Below are 23,045 nucleotides of genomic sequence, written 5' to 3'. Positions count from 1 at the left end.
TCTTTAGTTCCATTTTCACTAGTGAGCTCAAAACCAGTCCACAGAACTAGGTGATGCTGGAAAGCCTATCTTCTCCTTTCTCCAATTATTAACTTCAGCCTCTCCATCTCCCCAGACTTCCCCTCCACATTCTTTTACAAAAGAAAAGCTCCTTATATATGAATGCATATGTGCTAGGTGATACTAACATGCACATAGCATCAATTGTGTATACACTGGCAGTAACCAGACAATAAATGACCCATTTTATTCTTAAGTGTTTGGATGTCGATTGCACTTCATCGCACACATGACAAGTTCCTTTTCCAACTTTTTATTTAATTGAGTAGTATCCTATATAATAATAGACAAATATGCAAATTGACCGCACCTTCGCTATGCCCAGGCCATGCCCACCAGCCAAAGCCATGCCCACCATCCAATCAGGGTGAGTATGCAAATTACCCTAACCAAGATGGCGGTTAATTTGCATACGCTGAGGGAGGGAGGAGTGAAGACTGAACACAACTTAGAAGGAAGAGGGAGGAAAATCGGAAAGCAAGATGGCTGCCAGAGGGAAAGCCTGGGCGGGGCGGGGCGGGGCGGGCGGCAGTGGCGCGCGGGTGCAGGCGCATTGGCTGCAACGACGGCAGCAGCGCACACGGCCGCAGCGGCCGCTTGCAGGATTCTTCCTGCAAATGGGCTACTAGTCCTATATAATAAAAAGCTAATATGCAAATCGACCAAACAGTGGAACAACTGGTTGCTATGACATGCACTGACCACCAGGGGGCAGAGGCTCAATGCAGGAGCTGTCCCCTGGTGGTCAGTGTGCTCCCACAGGTGGTGCGCTGCTCAGCCAGAAGCTGTGCTCATGGTTAGTGAGCACAGTGGTGGTGGTGGGAGCCTCTCCCGCCTCTGCAACAGTGCTAAGGATGTCCGACTGCCGGCTTAGGCCAGCCATCAGTCGGACATCCCCTGAGGGCTCCTAGACTGCGAGAGGGTGTAGGCCGGACTTAGGGACCCTCCCCCCAAGTGCACGAATTTTGTGCACAGGGCCTCTAGTAGCATGTATTTTGTACATGGTGTACTCTATAAGAGACACTCAATTTTTTATTACAGATAGAGAAATAAATTCACAGACAGTGTTAAATATTTTATAGGACTTTCTACAATGAAACAAAATGGGTGCTGCTCCCATCTTGCTTACTCAGTAGATGAGAGAAAGAATATTAATGTCTCGACTCTCAATGATCTGAATGATTTTTGAGGCTAATGAACAGAATCTGAGGTTAGGATGCTGAGCAAAAATAATAGAGAGCACCAGCCCAGCTGGCATGGCTTAGTGGTTGAGCATCAACCTGTGTACCAAGAGGTCACTGGTTCGATTCCCAGTCAGGGCACATGCCTGGGTTGCGGGCTTGATCCCCTTTGTGGGGTGTGCAGGAAGCAGCTGATCAATGATTCTCTCTCATCATTGATGTTTCTATCTCTCTCTCTTCTCCCTTCCTCTCTGAAATGAATAAAATATATTTTTAAAAAAAGAATAGAGAGGACCAGTTCCTTCTTTTGAATTGTCTGAATGAGTTCCTATGGGATTGACTTGCCTCAGCAATTGGATTTCAGGGATGACCAAATGGTTGGCTTGGCCACAGGGTAGTCCAGCAGGACATCTGGAAACAAATTTGAGCAAATTCCAAGGAACAATGGTGTGTCCATGGATTTCACACTGATGTCACACCCTTTACCCAAGAGAAGAGGGCTTTTTGTGAATGAGATTTTACGGTTGCATTTTTAAAAATATATATTTTATTGATTTGTTACAGAGAAGAAGGGAGAGGGATAGAGAGCCAGAAACATCTATGAGAGAGAAACATTGATCAGCTGCCTCCTACACACCCCCCACTGGGGATGTGCCCGCAACCAAGGTACATGCTCTTGACCAGAATCAAACCTGGGACCCTTCACTCCGCAGGCCGACACTCTATCCACTGAGCCAAACCGGTTAGGGCTATGGTTGCATTTTTAAAATGTACACAGAGTAAAAAAAAAAAAAGTATACAGAGTATTTTTATATTGCTGAATGTTCTGATTTTATTTTCTTTTATTGTGGCAAAATACATATAAAATAAAACTTACCATTTTAATCATTTTAAGTTTACAGTTTAGTTGGAACTGTATGGTTCACAGACCTAATACCAGATTTGCATTCTTCTGCCCATTCTGATAGTTGTGTAAACCACCACCACTATTCATCTCCAGGACTTTTTATCATCCCAAACAGAAACTCTGTGTCCATTAAACAAAAATGTCTAACCGAAACCGGTTTGGCTCAGTGGATAGAGCGTCGACCTGTGGACTCAAGGGTCCCAGGTTCGATTCCGGTCAAGGGCATGTACTTTGGTTGCGGGCACATCCCCAGTGGGGGGTGTGCAAGAGGCAGCTGATTGATGTTTCTAACTCTCTATCCCTCTCTCTTCCTCTCTGTAAAAAATCAATAAAATATATTTTAAAAAAAATGTCTAATTCCCCCCTTTCTCCCACCCTGGATCATCCCCTTTTTACTTTAGTCTCTATGAATTTGACTAATTTCGTGCACTGGGCCTCTAGTCTGTTATAAATCTAAAACAAATATAAGAAATCATTGGAAATGTTAGAAAAATGTCAAGAAATGACACCCCGTGTATGAGAATGGGCAGAAGAATGCAAATCTGTTGTTAGGTCTATGAACCATGCAGTTTAAAGATAGGTATCTGCTCTTGGCTGTCTGACTGATTTAATAATTTCATTTGTATTCAAAATTCAGTCAGAGGAGGAGTATAGGGGAAATTTTTTTTATCACAGCATAGAGTTCCCTTAATAGAAGAATCTTGTGTTATCTTGTCTCTACCAATTCCAGTTCTCAATTACAACTTTTGACCTTCAGGTATAAACTGAATTGACTCTGAAAATCTATTTAAAGCAAACACACTAAACCAGTGGTTCTCAACTGGAGAACTGTCTGAGATATGTGGCAATGTCTGAAGACAGCTTTGGTTGTCACCACCCGGTGTCGGGGTGGGGGTGGTGCCACTGGCATCTAGTAGGTAGAGACCAGGATGCTGCTATGCATCCTACCATGCACAGGCAGCCCCCACAAAAAAATAATTACGTGGCCCCAAATGTCAACAGTGCCGTTGTTGAGAAACTTGGCACCAAAAGTATATTGAACAATTACAATCAACCCAAACAAAATTTATTTTTGAAAACAACTGATTACAACGAGGCTAATTATGGGGCCCCAATATTTCCTTTCTCTGTCTCTTTTCCTTCACCCTTCTTTCTTCCTCCTTTTCCTCCCTTCCTTCCTTCCTTCCTTCCTTCCTTCCTTCCTTCCTTCCTTCCTTCCTTCCTTCTTTTTCATAGTGACATGATAGAAACTCATCTGCCATCTTCTCTACTCATTTTGGAGTTTCAGCATTATTTTAAAGTGGTAAGAAATATGATGGGGGGAGGGAGTTCATATTGGAAGTCAGAAACCTGGAACCAATACTACTACCTTGAAGTAGAAAATACTGACCACAGGCATAGTTTTCCTAACCATTCACTTTCTTCTCTCACAAATGAGTAGGACCAATTCTCCTTGTGGGCTCTGCTCTGGCTATACTTGGAGTTGTCTGCCAGCATCACTTCTAATTGGTTCATGCTTCAGTTGGACTGGTTGGTGCCTAACCCAAATATTTCTACCATCACCACAGAAAGTGGCTATAAAAACTATAGAAAGGTTTAGAAGGGTCCTGTAAATCAACTGAAAACACATTCAAAGAATAGCAACCATATACTACATGTAAGGTCCTAAGGAGTGAAAGGATAGAAAAATACCAAGGATGACAACCCAAAGATCAAATTTTGCATGGCCCCATCTGGAGGTTCAGGCTGAGGTTTTTTTAATTTGTTTTGATTTTTAAACTAAGTCTTTGTTTCTGCTACCATTTAATCTGGAGAAAACAAAGGCTGTTATGACTTTGAATTTGATCTCAGAGAACTTCAAATCTTTTTTTTGTCACAGGAGAGCAAATTATGACAGAAAAGAAAAAAATATTTTAAATAATTGGGTCATCATGGCATGGATCCATGTGAGCTCTGCTGGGACAAAATTTAATCACTTCATAAATTGCGTATGTTGATTGTGTTATAATAATCCTGTGTGCCTCATTAAACCCCAAATGCATGTCTTTCATAAACCTCATTTCTTTTCTTGCCAGCCTGACTGGATGCATTGTCTTTGAGGCTGTCTTGGGAAACAGGTGCACCTGGCTCAGAGGTAGGCAGGTGTGCAATGTCTCAAGAGCAGTGAAATTTTATGCTCTTCAATTTTGACAACCCATGATCTACATTAATTATTAGGGTTTCCCTCCTCTTTTTTTCTTAACTGGTGCATCAATTAATAAAAATTTCTACATAGGAAAAGTAGCATAGCTCGTAAGATTCCAGACAGTCTGTCTTATTCTATATTTAAATGGCTTGAGATGGAGTTTTACAAAATGTATCCTGTCTTAATACCTTCTACCAAAACCATTTGAAATATATCTACTAGAATAAGCCAATTTCATTTGATGCAGCAATAAAAAATAAACCATAGGAATGGAATGATTTTTTTAAGTAATAAAGAATGTAATAAGAATTCCCACCATGGATAGAGGTGCATTTACAAGAGACCTATTTATCGCAAAATTGGACAATGTGAGGTTTGCCTTCGTAAAACAGCAGTGCTACTTAAGATGGGATCCATTGACTGGCACCAGTCAGCAAACTGCTTGTTACTCGTTTATGACATCAAAAGCACAGAAATTGAGAGTAAGCGTCGGGAAGTTTTACAGCAATCTAAGTATGTGATTATTTTTCTAGTATGGACTTGATTTTCATTTCCTTTGACAAAAGAGTCAGTTCATGTTGGATTGGAAATGAAAATATCTGGCCCTGAGATAATTTGAGAAGTGCTACTGTACAGGATTCTTTCGGCACTAAACTTCCTTCCCCAAGGATGACTGTTCTCATAGAAGTTTCTTAGGCAAGATAATGATATTGTTCTGTCCTTCTTAGCTGCTCTGCTTCAGAGTGTGAAGACACATAACAACCAGTGTTTTTACCTGCAAATACAGCTCTTTGGTAGAGAACTAGCTTCCATTTCTTTTGCCCTCTAGTCTTCTTAATTCTTTCCAAATGAAACTCATTTCCTTTCAGATCTTATGCAATATCAAAAGTATGCCCTTTGGCCCAGCTGGTGTGGTTCAGTTGGTTGAGTGTCATCCCATGCACCAGGAGGTCAGGGTTCGATTCCAGTTGGGGCACATGTCCAGGTGGGGGGCGAGCTGGAGGCAGCTGATCAATGTTGTTTTCTGTCATCATTGATGTTTCTATCTCTATCCCCCTCTCCCTTCCTCTCTCTGAAATCAATTTAAAAAAGCATGCCCTTTGTGAGATGCTGTGAGGCTTTGGCTGGGCCCCTATGTTTAGATGGGTGCTAAGAAATATCTCTCTCTCTGGTGCCTCCACTTTCCTCCCTCCCATTCTAGGAAGACCTGGTGTGTTATCATGCTTGCATCAGAGATAAGTTAGGTTAGCTGAGATGTGAGGTAACCTGTAATAGGATATGAGGTGACCTTCCTTCTTCTTAGTCAGCCCTAGACTGTGACTGAGGTACCCTCCTGGCCTCTGTGTTTATTCTCCTGGCCCGAGTTGCCCTTCTCTACCCTCACAAACACATATGAGAGCCTCTCAAGGCTTCAGGGCTCTTCTGGCAGGCAACACAGCATCTAATTAAACCTGAAAGGTTTATAGTTCCTTTTGTATACATATATCTACCTTTTGGAGGAATATATGCATTGGGAGATGGGAGAGCTGGATAACAATTTTTAAAAAGAATTTTATTGATTGATTTTAGAGAGGGAGAGAGAGAACTAGAGAGAGAGAAACATCGATTTGTTGTTCTACTTATTTATGTATTCATTGGTTGCTTCTTGTATGTGCTGTGACCAGAAATCAAACCCACAACCTTTGCATATCAGGACAATGCTCTAACCAACTGAGCTACCTGGCCAGTGCTGGACAAACAATGTTTTTCATTAAAAAATTTTAGACCCAGAATTAACAAATGCAAATTTTCTCTTTTTTCCAGATAGGTTTTGTTTGTATTTAAAGAACTAACGTACTAAATCCTTTCCAGGCTCAATCTTCTGATGCATTTGATATCTTGAAGTTGACAGGTACACTTTCTGTCTCTGTTTTTATACTTTTACTATTTATTTGTTTTAAATATTTTTGTTGATTTCAGAGAGGGAAGGGAGAGGGAGAAAGATAGAAACATCAATGATGAGAAAATATCATTGATTGGCTGCCTCCTACATGGCCCACACTGGGGATCCAGCCTACAACTCAGGCATGTTTGCTGACTGGGAATGGAGCCGTGACCTCTTGGTTCAAAGGTCAACACTCAACCACTGAGCCACACAGGCTGGGCTATTTATTTATTCTTAATCTTCACCCAAGGACATGCTTAGAGAGAGGAAGGGAATGATAGAGAAACATTGATAGGTTGCCTTCCATCCCTGGAGTTCAGTCTGAAACCCAGGCATATGGCCTGACTGGGAGCCAAACTGGCACAGGACAATGCTCAACCAATGGAGCCACTCTGGCTGGGCACTATTTTATTTATTTTAATAAAAACTTATAAAACACTGTATCAGTTATTTACTGCTGCATTACAAACCGCTCCAAAATTTACTGGCTCAAGGTGTGCTATGTGCCCTTGACTGGGAATCGAACCCATAAGCCTTTGGTGTGCGGGCTAACACTCTAACCACTGAACACATTGGCCAGGACTGTACAATCTTTTCAAGGATAGTATAGCTTGGGAAGATGAAGAAAGTATCTCCCTGCAGAACAGAAGGTGGAATATTTGCATTATAATAAAGATAATGTCTCCCTGTAGGGCAAACATTGGGTTTGCCTACTCCCCATTATACAAAATTAGAGTTTCCTAAGCATGGGGTTCTTCTCCTGGAATGAAATCCACCATATGTACAGGCATTGCCTTGCTCTCATTGTGTCACCTCTAGGAACTGGAGCTGGGGAGTCGATGCAAGAAAATGATAGTCTCTGGATACTGCTATTGCTGTGAGTAATAAACTGTCACTAACCAAGGAGATTTGTCCTTTGTCACTAACCAAGGAGATTTGTCCTTTGTCACTAACCAAAGAGATTTGTCTTTGGTAAGTATCCACAAAACTGTGCCCAACTAACTTGTTAGCTTGCAAGTAGAATAAAAATCTCAAATTTTTCATAGTTCTCAACACAAAGCATCTATTTATAAACATTCATATTACTTGTTTGGTGATCAGGGAACAAATGTTTTCAACATTTTATATCCTAATATAATTGATTGTCACATGTATAGGTGCTTAGGGTGTTTTAGTTATGACTTAGAAAATTGTGTAATTATGCTTTTCCCCTTTAAATAATACACAATTGGCTTCCAGTTTGGGTTTTCACACAGAGTTCCTACTTTTTAGAAGAGCTTTTCTGACATTGAGTGGGAGGTGCCTGTGCCTTTGTCCATACTTTCAGGTATGTGGTTTTGAACTCATTCCCACAAGTGTAAGCTTAGCATTGACAACAATCACCTCAAAGGCAAGGTCCACGCATGCTCTTCTTTTGCATCCCTTCTGCCCCCCCCCCTTCTTATAAGGCTTGATACAAGCTTCTGTCCAGATATTATCATTATTCCAATATGATAGACTGTACTTTTCAAAGATCACTGCAGTGACATCTCCCACCCCACCACCTTGCTCTTGTGCAATGTGACCCTGTCATTTTCTGTCAAGAGGTGGAGTCTCTTTCTCCATCTCCTTGACTCTGGGAAGGCCCCATGACTCTGACCAGTAGAATATGGCGGAAGTAATACTGGGGAAGTTCCAGGCATAGTCCTTTGCTGGCCCAGCAGCTTCTGATCCTGCCTCTTGGAACACTTGCTCTGGGCCTTTTCCTCTCATAACTCAGCCTTCATGTTGTGAGAAGCTCAGGACACATGGAGAAGCCACATGTAGGTGGCTCTGGGTGACAGCCCCAGCTGTGCTCCGGACCAGCATTCAGCATCAACTGCCAGTCAGGTAAGTGAGTCATTTTGGATGTCTAACCTAGTTGAGCTTTCAGATGATTGCAGTCTCAGTTGATTGCATGAGACACCAAACAAGAACTGCTGAGCGGAACCCAGTCAACCTGCAAAACCTGAGAGATAATACTAAGTTGTTGTTTGGGGGTAGTTAGTTACATAAACATAGAGAACCAAAACAAAGAGGTTCATGAATAAAGAATTTCAGTTAATGGCCTAGTTCTAAACTCACCCTCAACCATTTAGCATCCTTAAAAACAGGAAGCGAGTTTTACTCAAGTTCGAGCGTGGCAAGCTTGTACCTAGTAGACATTATTGAAGTAATTTTATGAATTACTAAACGATTGTGTATAAAATAAAAATCACTATAAAGAAGAGATGTTAATCCCAGATTTTTTAAAAAAAAATTGATTTGGTCACCTATAAATCAAACACTTGAAAACAACTCTTCTTCCTTAATTTAAGTTTACCTGGCTTCTTGGGCATGGCCAGATATACAGGCCAGAAGCAAGATAACCTGTTTGATTACAAGTTTGAGCTCAGGTAGGAGGGTATTCTAGAACTGGTTTTGCTATTGTTGGGCAACAATTTTAATCTGATATTATTATGGTAGCCTTGCATGGTGGCTCATTCGTCACCATTTTTAAAGCTTTGAGAATGTTAGGTCAAGATCCGGGGATACATGCACAGCAAAAGAAACCATCAGCAAAACAACAAGAAAGCCCATTGCGTGGGAGAACATATTTGCCAATGTTATCTCCAAGAAGGGTTTAATCCCCAACATTTACAGGGAACTCATACAACTTAACAAAAGGAAGATAAAAAAATCCAATCAAAAAATGGGCAAAGGACCTAAATAGGCACTTTTTGAAAGAGGACATTCAGAAAGCCAAGAGACATATGAAAACTTGCTCAACGTCACTAATCATCCGAGAGATACAAATCAAAACAACAATGAGGTACCACCTCACACCTGTCAGAATGGTTATCATCAACAAATCAACAAACGACATGTACTGGAGAGGATTCGGAGAAAAAGGAACCCTCCTTCACTGCTGTTGGGAATGCAGACTGGTGCAACCACTGTGGAAAACAGTATGGCGTTTCCTCAAAAAATTAAAAATGGAAATGCCATTTGATCCAGTAATACCACTCCTACGAATATATCCCAAGAAAACAGAAACACCAATCAGAAAGAATATATGCACCCCTATGTTCATAGCAGCACAATTTACAAAAGCTAAGATTTGGAAACAGCCTAAATGCCCATCAGCAGATGAGTGGATTAGAAAACTGTGGTACATCCTACACAATGGAATACTATGCTGCTATAAAAAAGAAGGAATTCTTACCATTTGCAACAGCATGGATGGAACTGGAGAGCATTATGCTAAGTGAAATAAGCCAATCAGTAAAAGAAAAATACCACATGATCTCACTCATTTATGGATAATAAAAAACATTATAAACTGATGAACAAAAATAGATATAGAGGCAGAGAAGCATCGAACAGACTGTCAAACTACAACGGGAAGTCTGGAGAGGGTTGGGCGGGGGAAGTAAGAGATCAACCAAAGGACTTGTATGCATGCATATAAGCATAACCAGTGGACACAAGACACTGGGAGGGGGGTGAAGGCATGTGCCTGGGGGTAGGGGAGGCTGGGGGAAGGTCAATTGGGGAAAAAAAGGAGACATATGTATTACTATTTGTAATACTTTAAACAATAATAATAATAATAATAATAATAAAAGATCCGGGGATACAATCTTCAGATCTCAGAGCATAAAGTGTTTTTTGTCTCAAAAAAAAAAAAAATTACTCTGATGTATAGCAGTGAATAGCAATTTCCTCCCAACACCCCCAGCCAATTAGCCTACACAGTACTTCTTTCCTTTCACAACTTGTGCTCCCACCTTGCTGTTCTTTCACGTCCTCAAATATACCATGTTCTTTCCTGCTATGGGACCTTTTTGCACATGCTATCTTATCGTCCCACCCCTGCCTCTCCATTTCTTCATCTAGCCAAACTGTCATTTTACCTCAGTTCAAACACAAGTTCTTCAAAGATACTTTTTCTGAACGCTGCAGAGTAGTGAGGTGCCCCAGTTGTATGCTCCAATTATATCACAGCATATTTTGCAGTTATAATTACATATCTTTAGTTGTATAGTTACTTTATTTCTCCTAAGGACATGTAACTTATTACATGTTTATGAACAATATACATTGCTTTCTGTATACAGTGACATGACTACTATTCTACTGCTGCCATCCACGTAACTACTATTCCAGGAAACTCGTGACCAGGAAGATAAAAGTTACAGACATCTTTATTGTTGATTCTAGGATCTTTTTTAAAGACCCATTAACTCTTTAAAATAAAGTGTTAAATGACAATTTATACTCCAATATTCTTTGACTCCTTGCCTCAATTGCTGTGCCAATCCTAAACTATAATATCATGATTCTTATCTAATTCTAACTAAGACTTCTCTCTCTTCCCAGTGAAAGACCCACCTTAAAGCAGACTTTTTAAGTTTAATAAATAGCCCTCGCTGGTTTGGCTCATTGAATAGAGCATCGGCCTGAGGACTGAAGGGTTCCGGGTTTGATTCCAGTCAAGGGCACATGCCTGGATTGTGGGCTCAATTCCCCGTGTGGGCATGCAGGAGGCAGCTGATCGATGATTCTCTCTCATCATTTATGTTTCTATCTCTCTCCCTCTCCCTTATCTTGACCGTTTGAAGCCTCCAAGGCACTTTACCTCATCCTTAGTTCAGAATGTCATATAGAGCTCATTTTAACTTTCTATCTGCATGTGGGTGTCTCTGACTCTCTCGTGTATGCGAGGTTCCCATGCATACGTAGTATTAAATTTTGTTATTTTATCTTGTTAATCTTTTTTTATTTAATATATATAATAACAAAATTTATATTTTATCTTGTTAATCTTTTTTTATTTAATATATATATAATAACAAAATTTAATACTACGTATGCATGGGAACCTCGCATACATGAGAGAGTCAGAGACACCCACATGCAGATAGAAAGTTAAAATGAGCTCTATATGACATTCTGAACTAAGGATGAGGTAAAGTGCCTTGGAGGCTTCAAACGGTCAAGAGCAGATGTTTAGAAATGAGAAGTTTGCCCTGCCCTCATGGATTTCTGGGAGAGATTAGGCTTCGGTAACTGAGTCCAAAAGCCCTCCTAATAGAGATCAGGTAAGTAGGTGAGAGCTGGGGAAGGTCAAGCTGTAGCAGAGAGAGAGGTGCACTCTGAAATAGGTCCAGGTTGGCCAGCCTAGCCCTGTGTCACCCTGAGCCCAGGGTATCTAGAAGGGCTCTGAAACCTATTTAGGAAATTTCAGTCTGATTTTATGGGACATACCTGTGGCCCCTGAACACCGGGTGGCCTTGGCAGCCCCCTGACCTTATAGGAATATTTCAAACTGGGGACAACTCCATGGGAGGTGGAAGTCAGGGAACCAGGCATTCAGACAGAAGTTCTTTTCAGAGGATTGAAGACCTGGAGTTTGATATCTATGGCAGGCAAAGAACACTTGAGCCAATTCCTTCCTTTCTTCCTGCTGACCATGACTGGATGGACAGGAGTTTCTTATCTGGTAGGCTTCAACACATTGTTCCTCTTTCTGGGAAGATGGACTGAGTTTTATTTATGGGTGAGGAAAACACACAAAAAAATTCAAGTAATCCTAGAGCTTACTAATAAGGCAATTTTTTCCTGAGAAACCAGTCAATGAAAATGTTGGATATTTGTTAGGTATAAAGCTGTGTGCAAAGTAGTGGTGGGAAAGGATACAGGGTTTGATGAAGTGTGGTCTCTGCTCTCAAAGAGCTTAGAGTCTAGCTGCAAAAATAAAACACTTGAAAAATTATAATAGTATGTAGTGCTATCCAGTAGATCTTTCTGCAATGCAATGATGGAAATATTCTATAACGTTCAAATCTAATACAGTAGCTACTAGCCACATGTGGCTGTTGGGCAGGTGAAATGTGGATGGTGCAACTGAGGAATTGAACTGAATTTTTAACAAGTTTAATTAATTTAAATATCGATATGTGGTCATGGCTTCTGAACTGAACAGCTTTGGGAGGACAACGATCACCCATTTCAGGTTGATGTGGACAGGGAAGGCTTCTAGGAAGGAGTGTAATTAGAGTTGGGCCCTTAGGAATATGTAGGATTATGATGAGGGAATAAAAATAGATGGTACTAGCTTTTGGGAATTTTCAGAACACTGTTGGGGCTACCAGAGAGTAAATATTAAACAGAGTAGAGTCCTCTTCTGGTTTTCCTGTCATCTATTGTATTGAAAAGATGGTAGGGCCCTGGTTGTTGTGGCTCTGTGGTTGAGCATCGACCCATGAACCAGGAAGTCATGGTTTGATTCCTGGTCAGGGCAAATGCCCCGGTTGCAGGCTTGATCCCCAGTAGTGTGTGTGCTGATTGAAGATTCTCTCTCATCATTGATGTTTCTATCTCTGTCTCCCTCTCCCTTCCAGTCTCTGAAAAAAACCCCTCATATTTATAAAAAAAGAAAAGAAAGGATGGTAGGGTTTGATGAGGCAATTATCTCTCTTCAGTGCTCTCTGCCCCTTGCTTTTCAGGGCCCTGAGAAATTTTTAAAAAAAATTTTTTTAAAATATATTTTTATTGATTTCAGAGAGGAAGGGAAAGGGAGAGAAAGAGAGAAACATCAATGATGAGAGAGAATCAATGATGGGCTGCCTCTTGCATGCCCCACATTGGGGATCGAGTCCACAACCTGGCCATGTGCCCTTGACCGGAATCAAACCCGGGACTCTTCAGTCTGCAGACCAATGCTCTATCTATTGAACCAAACCAGCTAGGGCCTGAGCAAATAATCTTAAGGGCAATGGGAAAAGCACAAAAATGGGAGTCAGAAGACATGGGTTCTACTTCTGCTGTGTCATTAACTCACCCATAGGGCTTAGTTTCCTTGTCTAAAAAGAATCAGGGTACTGTTTTGTACCTATGTTCTGATTCCCATCACATTTTAGTGAAGTAGAATAGTGTAGCCAACGTTATCCAGCTTAAAGTCCTGTTCAAGGTTGCCGGAAACCGATCATGTCTGACTAATAGAAAGATGTGGACAAGGAACCTGGAAGGCTGGTCAACCTTTAAGCTCTGAAAGGTCAGAGCCAACCACTCCCTATCTAATTAAGACAATGGTAACTGAGGCAACTCCCCCACCAAATAATCATGTAAATCCTTACTAATAAAATAATCTGCCTGTTACTGGAATTACCTGCCTAAGGGCAATGGGTATATCCCAAACCTGAATAAAAGGGGTGGCAAGGCCAAAGCAAGGCAGTAGTCCTCCCACTAGAGGTGGGGTCCCGCCTGGCCCCCAATATTCCCAAATTAATACTTTTCTAGTCTCTTTTCATTTGTGTGCGGCCTTCTCCAGAACCTGAACCTTAAACCGGAACCCTGAATCACGCGGGACGTGAAAGGGGTTCCCACACAAGGTGAAAAAGGGGATTCATTGGGGTGGGGGTAGGGGGTACAGGAATATTAAGAGTCTACATCCTCTTTACTCTCCTGTCTTGGAGGGAGAAAAGCAGAGGTGAAGGAGTGGGTAAGCTCACTTCTAAAGTATCTCTCACCCCTAAGGCAATAGGGGTTTTCTATAGGTTGAGAGGGGTGGAGAAAGATAGAATAGAATTGGAAAATACATTAAACTGAAGTGGGGATGAGTTTAAGGGGTGTTGAGAGTATTTGGGATAAGGTTAGGTATGGAGAGTGGGTGTCTGGAGGAAGAGGGTGGTGGTGACCAGGAAGTTCAAGTCCTGAAAACTTTTCCAACTGTACAATTTCCCTTAAGGTTTATCACCACTGCAGCCTACTATCAAATATGGTGCTTTAGAGCCTCTGAAATAAAGGGATATTTCTCACAGTCATTGGACTTCTTAAATCCAGAGTTCTGTTTGACAAAAGTTCTCCTTTACCAAAATCTAGTCAGGCTTCTTTGAGCCCTATTCTCAACTAAGTCTTAAACTTGGCCTATAAAGAACTATAGATTCTTAGCACAAATGATTTTTCCAACCCACCTCCCATAAACTAAGAGATCTGAACAAACACCAGGACACACTCAAATCTTGGTTCTTGACTATCTCTCTGACCTTGAACTATTTGGTTCTTGAACAAGCTGTTCATGGAGAACAAGTTGCGGTTGTCCAACAAAACTTCAGTTCTTGACCTGACAACCCTTTCATGCTGATACCTGAACGTGATAAAAAATGTCTCTCAGGCCACAAACAAAGGAGAGAATGCATGAGTATGAGGTTTACCACTAAACCTTGTGTTGTTAACATCTCAGGAAATTGTGCTGTGAATATTTTTGTGGGTTTTTTTCTGTGTGTGTGTGTGTGTGTGTGTGTGTGTGTGTGTGTGTGTGTGCTTTTATCGCTGGGAAAATGAATGATTAGCACAATTTTAAAACATAAAGAGGCCATCAAGAATGATAATGTGGCCCAGTTGGCAAGGCTCAGTGATTGAGTGTCAACCTATGAACCAGGAGGTCATGGTTCGATTCCTGCTCAGGGCACATGCCCAGGCTGCCGGCTCCATCCCCAGTGTGGGATGTGGAGGAGGCAGCCAATTAATGATTCTCTCCCATCATTGATGTTTCTTTCTCTCTCCTTCTCCCTTCCTCTCTGAAATCAACAAAAAAATATATATTTTTTAAAAACTGATGTGGCCCTTGCCAGTGTTTCTCAGTGGTTAGAATATCCATCCATGCATGGAAGACTTTTAGGTTCCATTCCTGGTTAAGGCCACATACCTGGGTTTCAGGTTCCATCCTGGGCCCCAATCAGGGTACATGCAGGAGGCAACCAATCCACGTGTCTCTCTCACATGGATCTCTCTAAAAATCAATGGAAAAAATATCCTCAGGTGAGGATTAACAACAACAATGAAAAGAATGCTGATGTGGCTAAGGGTGTGAAAGTGCTCATGAAACAACAACCCCAGGCAATTGAAGAGATAGAAAAAATGTTGTTGATTTGGATAAACAGAAAGCAGTTAGCTGGTGATAGCATTTTGGCGGCAACGTTATGTGAAAAAGCGAAGATGTTGCAGCTGACCTCTTGAAAGATGCTCCTGAAATGAATGCTGACCAGGTGCTGAAAATGATTCATTTAGGGCAGTGGTCGGCAAACCGCGGCTCTCGAGCCACATGTGGCTCTTTGGCCCCTTGAGTGTGGCTCTTCCACAAAATACCATGTGGCGCGCACGTACAGTGCGACTGAAACTTCGTGGCCCATGCACAGAAGTCGGTTTTCGGCCTGGGCGAGTCTATTTTGAAGAAGTGGCGTTAGAACACTCAAGGGGCCAAAGAGCCACATGTAGCTTTCGAGCCTCGGTTTGCCCACCACTGATTTAGGGCTAGTAGGAGATGGTTCTTTAATTTAAAAAGAGAAGTGTTTGTTTATAGGTTAACAGTATATTAGACATGTGCAGTACATAAAAAAAGGTTCAAACAAGGAATCATTTGGAGCGTCTGGAACAGATTAATTCAATTTATATTATTATATTATAATATTATATATTATAACAAATCGCTTCTCAAACAGGCCTCTGGAATGAATTAAAGTTTGAGAACCGAGGTTCCACTGTAGTTTCTAACAGCTCAAGGCCACAGCTTTAGGATAACCCCAGGGCCCCTCCCCACCCCTTAAAATGCCTGCCTGGGAAAGCTCAGTGCTGCCTGGAGAAATTACTATTTGTTCCAGCCAAAACCTGGTGTTAGGAAGGTAGGCCCCAGAACCCCCTCTTTGAGCAGTTACTTTTGAAAGCTTGCAATTATAAATCTTTTGCTGCTTTCTTTTTGAAATGCAAACATTCAGGAGATAACTCATTCCCAGCCCAGGGCTCTTACTTGCATCACTGCCTCCTGTCATAAAGATGCAAAAAGAGCCTGTGATGAGTTGCTCTAAAAAAAAAATGCAAAAAGTTTGTCTTCCAGTTAAATGCCAATTAACAAACCCAGTTGGCCTCCTCACATGGACCAACCAACCCCCTTAACACTCTTCAGAGCCTTTTCCTTAGCACACCCCAGCTTTGACAAAGTCTGTCTTTGGTTTTAGTGATGTTAAATTCAGGTCACATCAGGCCTTTTCCCCTATGGTAATAGTCATTACTGAATCCATTCTGTTTTAACTAACTTCTGGTTTTCTCTGTCATTGACAGTCTTCTGTGTTGTGTGTTGATTCAGGAAGGGGAGAAGTTAAGGCAGTGAAAAGAACTTACACACTTATATGCAAAGCCCATGGACACCAGCAATAGGGTAGTGAAGACCTGGGTGGATGGGTGGGTGGGTGGGGGTTGGGTAGGGGCTGGGCAGAGGGGGGTGGAAGAGGATTAAGGGGGGATGGGAGATGTTTGTAGTACTATCAACAATAGTGTTGTTTTTTTAAAGAAAGGGGACAATTTCAGGTACAGTCATGAGCTACTTAATGACTTAGTCAATGATAGACTATATATATGATGGTGATCCAATCCTATATAATAAAACCCTAATATGCAAATCGACCAAACGGCAGAACTACCAGTCGCTATGACGTGCACTGACCACCAGGGGGCAGATGCTCAATGCAGGAGCTGCCCCCTGGTAGTCAGTTCGCTCCACAGGGGGAGTGCCACTCAGTCAGAAGCCGGGCTCACAGCTGGAGATCGCAGTGGGGGTGGCGGGAGCACCTTCCGCCTCTGAGGCAATGATAAGGACCCCTCAGGAAATGTCCGCCTAAGCTGGCAGGCGGACATCCCCCGAGGGGTCCTGTACTGTGAGAGGGCACAGGCTGGGCTGAGGGACCCCCCCACCAAGTGCACTGGGCCTCTAGTCTATATATAATAAAAGCCTAAGTAACCGTTCGACCGTTCGACCATTTGATTGGTAGCTATGATGCTCAACACACAGGCATGGAAACATGTAACAGACTGATGAATCTCAGAGGGAAGGGGGGAGGGGAGCGGGCAGGAAGAGATTAACCAAAGATCTTGTATGAGTACTGGAGGCCGGTGCATGGATTTGGCCTGCAGGGATTGGGCCAAAATCAGCAGTCCAACATCCCGAGGGGTCCCGGATTGCAAGAGGGTGCAGGCCAGGCCAAGGGACCCCACAGGTGCACGAATCCATGCACCAGGCCTCTAATAAAATTATAATAGAGCTGAAAAATTCCTATGGTGTAGTGATGCCGTAGCCTTCATAAAGTTAAGGTGCAACACATTACTCACTAGTTTGTGGTGATGCTGGTGTAAACAATCCTACTGAGCTGCCAGTCATATAAAAGTATAGCATATATAGTTACATACAGTACATAACACCTTTTTTTCCCACCACTCCTGTCTTAATACATAAAACTTGATAATGATGATAAATGACTATGGCTGGTTTGTGCATTTATTATAGTATACCTTTGTTATTTAGAGTTTTATAAAACAGTATGCTGTTACGTTAGCAGCAGCCTCATACATCTTGTGTTGACAAGTCTCTTGATTCTATCATTTTTGCTTATGTTTTATTTAATCTCATGTTGCTTCGTATAGTAACAAGCTGTGCCGACTTGTAGCCTAGGAGTAATAATAGGCTATGCCATATAGCCAAGTGTGTAGTAGGACCTACCATCTAGGTTTGTATAAGAGCACTCTATATGATGTTTATGCAATGATAAAATCACCTAAAGACAACATTTCTCAGAACATATCCCTTTGTTAAGCATGGCTATACTCTAGTACTTCCACACCAGGGCAGCTTTAACCCTGACTTTGAACTGCATAGCACTGCCAGTCTACCTCCATTTTTACCCCATTCCACCTCCCTCCTCCCCTGTTCTCTGACTTGGTTGGGGCCTTGGTTACCAAGCTGGCAGGTAAACAGGATACAGTATCTCTGAGTCACTTTTAGTACCTCCCTTCCCCCTCTACCTTCAGATTCTATCTCCTCCTCCCTGGAATCTCCTTTCCATTCTTGATGCAATTGCTGTAGGTCAGGACTCATCATTTCTTGCCTAAACGAATCTAATTACCTTTTAACTAATCTCCCTACCTCCAAGGTGCTACTTTTAAAACACTGAGCTGATTACCTCACTCTTCTCAGAACTTCTGACTCTACTGCCTACTGAATAAAGGTAAAACTTCTCAGCAGGCATTTGGGGTTCCCCATGCTCTCATCTTTTTTTTTTTTTTTTAAATAATTATTTTTACTGTTTTCAGAGAGAGGGAGAGAGAAACATCAATGATGAGAGATCGAGCCAGCAACCCAGGCATGTGCCCTTGATCAGAATGGAACGCAGGCCCACACTCTATCCACTGAGCCAAACCGGCTAGGACGCCCCACGCTCTCATCTTAACCTCAATGTCTGCCACCTCATCTTCCATGGAACTATTACTTAAACTCATGTGTATCTTTACACTTTTAGGGTTATGCTCATATTCTTTTGATAAATCGCTCCCTCTTCTCCGTTTTGCCAGTGATCAAACTATTAATCTCTTTCAAAGCCTAATTCAAATATCATTTCCTTAATAAAAGCATTCCCAATAATTTGAGTTGGAATTGTTTCCCTCCTCTGTATTTTCACCTTATATCATTTTTGAATGTCGGGTTTATAACAGGTATAACTAACCATCACCACAATGATGATATAGAGTACAGTTAACCCTTGAACAACATGGCAGTTAGAGGTGCCAGTGCAATACAAAATGTGTGTAGCTACTGTATTTCCATCACACAAAGTTCCTTTCTGTCTCTTTGTAGATAGTTCCTTCCTCCCACTTCTAGTTCCTGGCAATCACGGATTTGATTTCTGTCCCTACACACCTCATATAATTTAATCTAATTGTTTTATTTGCCCCTGTAGACCTTGTTTTGTGTACACATCTTTCTATCATTTGGTTGTATAATCTCCTTGCAGACAGAGAGCTGTAGTTCTTCACCCTTGTATTCCTCGTGGTTCCAAGCACAAGTTCCAAACACATTTATTATGTGTCAGGTCATAACTATTTGATAAAAGAAAAAGGGAATAAAATGAAAAGGAAAGAAGAAAGGAAGGAAGAAAAGAATGACCCAAAGAACAAATGGACACATCGCTCTAGAAGAGTTCTGATTCACCAATAGGGCAACCAACAGGGCTCATGCTAGTTTAATGAATGATTCTGAGTTATTAATCTGAAGTATAAAAGTAGCTACTCTTAAACATCTAGACATAAGCTGCCACTGATCTCTTTGCATATGACAACACTGTAAGGTCTGAGGTGTTCTGTCCTTGGTATACAGCAAATACACTTATAAGTTTCAGGGAAGTTAAGGGAAGGGAAAAGTAATTAATTTACCAAGTGCTTTATTATTCCCTTTGATCCCTGCTCTGATCTGTTTTAATCTAATTCTTACAACTACATTCTCACTTAAGTTAAAAGTTATTAGGAGGTATTTCTTTGTTGGGAAAGGAAATAGGCAATTCAAGGAAATTTAGGGGTATACCTCCAAGGGGAGGGACAGGTTAAAAATTGTATTTTTGGGTCAAAATGAGTTCTTCAAAGATTTTTCTGAGCGTTCCATTTGTGAAATTACAATATATAAGAAAGGATAGGAGACTGGGGTAGTCAACACTTTTTTGAAGTCTATCATTGGTCCATTCAGGGTGCTTCTGGTATGGTGACCATATTCATTTCAGTAGCCAATATGATTCGAAGGAACTCTAAAGTGCTGTTTAATGAGGTTGTCAACTAAGGCACATGGTGGAATTTAGGGTTAAGGGGTGTAGTTGGTAAATGGGTAAAAATAAGAACAGCCTTCTTTCCTTATTTTGGTGTCACGGGAATTTAAAGTTATTTTGCAATCACTCTTGGGAGATAATTTTCTTGGTTCTTAGAACAAGTTGGAAGATAAACTTTGGACAATATATTGTACTATGCCCTTTGTAATGAAATAACTCAAGATAGTATGTTAAAGTTTAGTGATTTAAATTCCCGAGCTGATTAAAGAGAGCTGTTAAGACCAAAATATGTGTTAGTACTACCCCGGGAGTTTCAACTAAAAATAAGCACAATTCAACTTGAAGGCTGAGACCGGGACAGGAACATCTTGCAATTTTTGTTAATTCCGTGTCCCGTCCACGGAATGTGAAGCCATTGAAAGTTGTGGAGTCGTAATGGCAGCGCTGTTCCAGGAAGATAAATCTGGCTGTGTGTGGACATGGCCTGGAACAGAGAAGATAGAAGTAGTTCGGCTGCTTGGAGGTTACGGCAGTATCCAGGCAGCGGAGATCAGAGCAGGGATCAAAGGGCATAGTAAGAAACGAAAAAAAGAAAATAATAGTGCCAGTAACGTGAGGGAGGAGGGAAACTGAAAGAATGGCTTCGTGTTTCCCAGAGACGCCGTTTTCAGCAGAGGCCCCCTGATTCCTTTTCCGTCCTTAGAGGGACGTCCTGGGACCAGCATGAAGGCTGAAGCCAGCAAAAGGCGCACGGGACGCAGGACCAGCCGCGAACGTCCTTCAGCCCCTTCCCCTCCCCTTCCCCTCCCCTCCCCTCCCCGCCTCCGCACTCCAGCCGTCCCTCGGGTTCCAACCCCTCTCTCTTCCCCAAGCAGAGTCCCTAGAACTGCCCCCACCCCCATTCTCCGCCCGCCGCCAGCACCGCCTACTGCCCCTCCCCTCCCCCCTCCCCTCCTCCCTTCTGGGGTGCTGACTTTCCCGGCTGCCACGTCTCACTGATGACATCACCAGGGCCGCTCGGCCTCAGCCAATCCGCCAGGGGGAGTCCGAGCAAAGTCCTAGCCAGCGAGTCAGCGGGGAGGGGCGCAGGGAGGAGCGGAGGGCGGCGGTGAGGGAGTGGGGAATGGGGCGGGAGACAGCCCCGCAAGTACGCATGCGCCAGGAGCGCGGGGCTTGGCGGGAAGGTGAGTCCCGGCCTCCCAGCCGCACCGTCAGTCTCCAGCGCCCACAGAAGTGCTAGCAACACTCTCTCCCGGCATGCCACGCGGTGCGGCCGCCTCTGGGCTATGTAAAGGCCCCTCCGTCTCAGGCTTCCCTATTTCCTGGTTCGCCGGCGGCCATTTTGGGTGGAAGCGATAGCTGAGTGGCGGCGGCTGCTGATTGTGTTCTAAGGGGACGGAGTGGGGGAAGACGTTTGATCTCCCGGAACAGCCTATCTCATTCCTCTCCGACTACCCGGGGCGGCGCGGAGAGTCAGGTCGGCGGCTGCAGCAGCAAGGGCGGCGGTGGCGGCGGCGGCGGCTGCAGTGACATGTCCAGCATGAATCCCGAATAGTGAGTGCAGGAGAGCACCGGTCGGCTGGGTCGGTGGGCTAGCTCTGGAAGGCTTGAAGGGGGCGAGGAGGGCCGGGGAGGGGGTTGGGGGCCTCGGCCGGGGTGAGATGAGGGTGATGGGGCGGGAGGAGAGGCCGGCGGCTGGGAGTCGGGCCCCATTGTCTGACGGAGGAGGGGCGGCCTCGGGGAGGGGTCGGGCTGGAGGGGCGAGCCGCCCGGGCCTGGACCCGGTCCGGGTGGAGGCCCGGGGGTCGGACTGGTGCGGAGGAACTGTCGGCTGAGAGGGGTGGGGCGTTTGGGAGTCGGTGTTGGGGCGGAGGGAAGGGGTAACTTCTCTGGGAGGCTGTGACTTTCGAAGGTCTGTTTTTCAGGGGAGAGGGCAGGTGGGCGAGCGCTCGCGGGGGCCACTGTCAGACCCTGCGCCCGCACTCTGCGGAGCTGTCAGAATCGCCTGGGTGGAGACCCGGTTACTTGTAAATCTTGAGTTTGTTGGCTCTCTTTTCCACCTTCTCAGCCAGGTTGCCGGTAACGTGGATGTTTTTCAGGGCTGAGTGGGATTGATGGTGAGAAGCGTTTTAAAATTTTTTAGTTGTCTTTTTTTAGTTATTTCCTGGAGTTCTTTAAGAATTCGCCACTGCCTTCCTAAAAAGCCTAGGGATCTTTTTTTTTTTTTTTTTTTTTTAGAGGACACTTAAAGTCATTTTGTGTTGTGTAGGTCAAGAAAGAGAAAGACTAATCTTAGGAACATGTATCTGATTATTACCAAATTAAAGGAAGACTTTGCTGTGAAGTTGAAAGAGAAACTGAATGGGTCCCTATGCTAGATCTGTAGGTTTTGGATTACCTACTTGAATGTTTGCAGATAGGGAATGAGGTTCCATGACGTGTCATGAAAAGTTAATGCATTTCTTTTTTCTTGCTTACTCAAGAAGTCACCACAGCAGATGTGACACACCTGGCACTTTTCCTAGGAACTGCTGTTCACTTTCCTTGGGAAGACTTTGTTTGGGCTCTCTTCATGGCCCTTAACAAAATCCTCCTCCAGTTTGTATCTATAAATTAATGAATAATTGGAGGAGATTTAATTGGTATTCCTCTTCAGTGTCAGGAGGCTTTGGGGGACAGGGAGAACTTTTTTTGTTTTTGTCTTTACAGCAAAAGTCAGTATTTGTTCTAGAAGTTGAGTTTATTTGCTGCTTTGGTCAATTAGACATTTTCCCTTCAAGGTCCACCCATCAGTTTAGCTGACTGTCATATGTGTGTCACATGGTTCTTGCAAAATGCATTCTGACTTCAAGTTTTGTAATATTGTGGTTTGATGCTGAAACAGAAGCCATAGTATTTTATTAAAATACTATAAACTTTTTGTACTAAACAGAAGCCATAGTATTTTATTAAAATACTATAAACTTTTAAGAAGTTGAGGATAGTGTTCTCATAGTGCCATATTTGCTATGTTGGCAGTTTTTAAATATCTTCATAAAGGGCTCCAAGGACAAAGTTTGTTTTGCATAGTTGGGCAGAGTTGAACTTGAGGTTAGTTAGTAGTTTTCCTGGCAACAGTAAAGTACATGGATTTGCCACTTTCTGAGGT

The 23,045-nt window shown here is 42.9% G+C and overlaps 1 protein-coding gene across 2 annotated transcripts in view; it reads left to right on the top strand.

Annotated features, from left to right (window-relative positions):
• The first annotated feature begins 21,098 nt into the window (after positions 1-21,098).
• Positions 21,099-23,045, top strand: part of RAB1A (RAB1A, member RAS oncogene family) — a 38,827-nt gene continuing 36,880 nt past the window's right edge. The window contains exon 1 of one of the 2 annotated variants that reach the window (XM_008147540.3): positions 21,099-21,451. In XM_008147540.3, the coding sequence (XP_008145762.1) occupies positions 21,429-21,451 (23 nt within the window). In that variant the 5' untranslated portion in view covers positions 21,099-21,428. The remainder of the gene's footprint in view (positions 21,452-23,045) is intronic. The other variant, XM_008147539.3, reaches the window with a different exon arrangement.

Source organism: Eptesicus fuscus, chromosome 16, assembly GCF_027574615.1.
Source record: "Eptesicus fuscus isolate TK198812 chromosome 16, DD_ASM_mEF_20220401, whole genome shotgun sequence".
Taxonomy (NCBI): Eukaryota; Metazoa; Chordata; class Mammalia; order Chiroptera; family Vespertilionidae; genus Eptesicus; species Eptesicus fuscus.
Note: the sequence above shows the minus strand (reverse complement) of the source record. Positions and strands in the feature narration are given on the sequence as shown.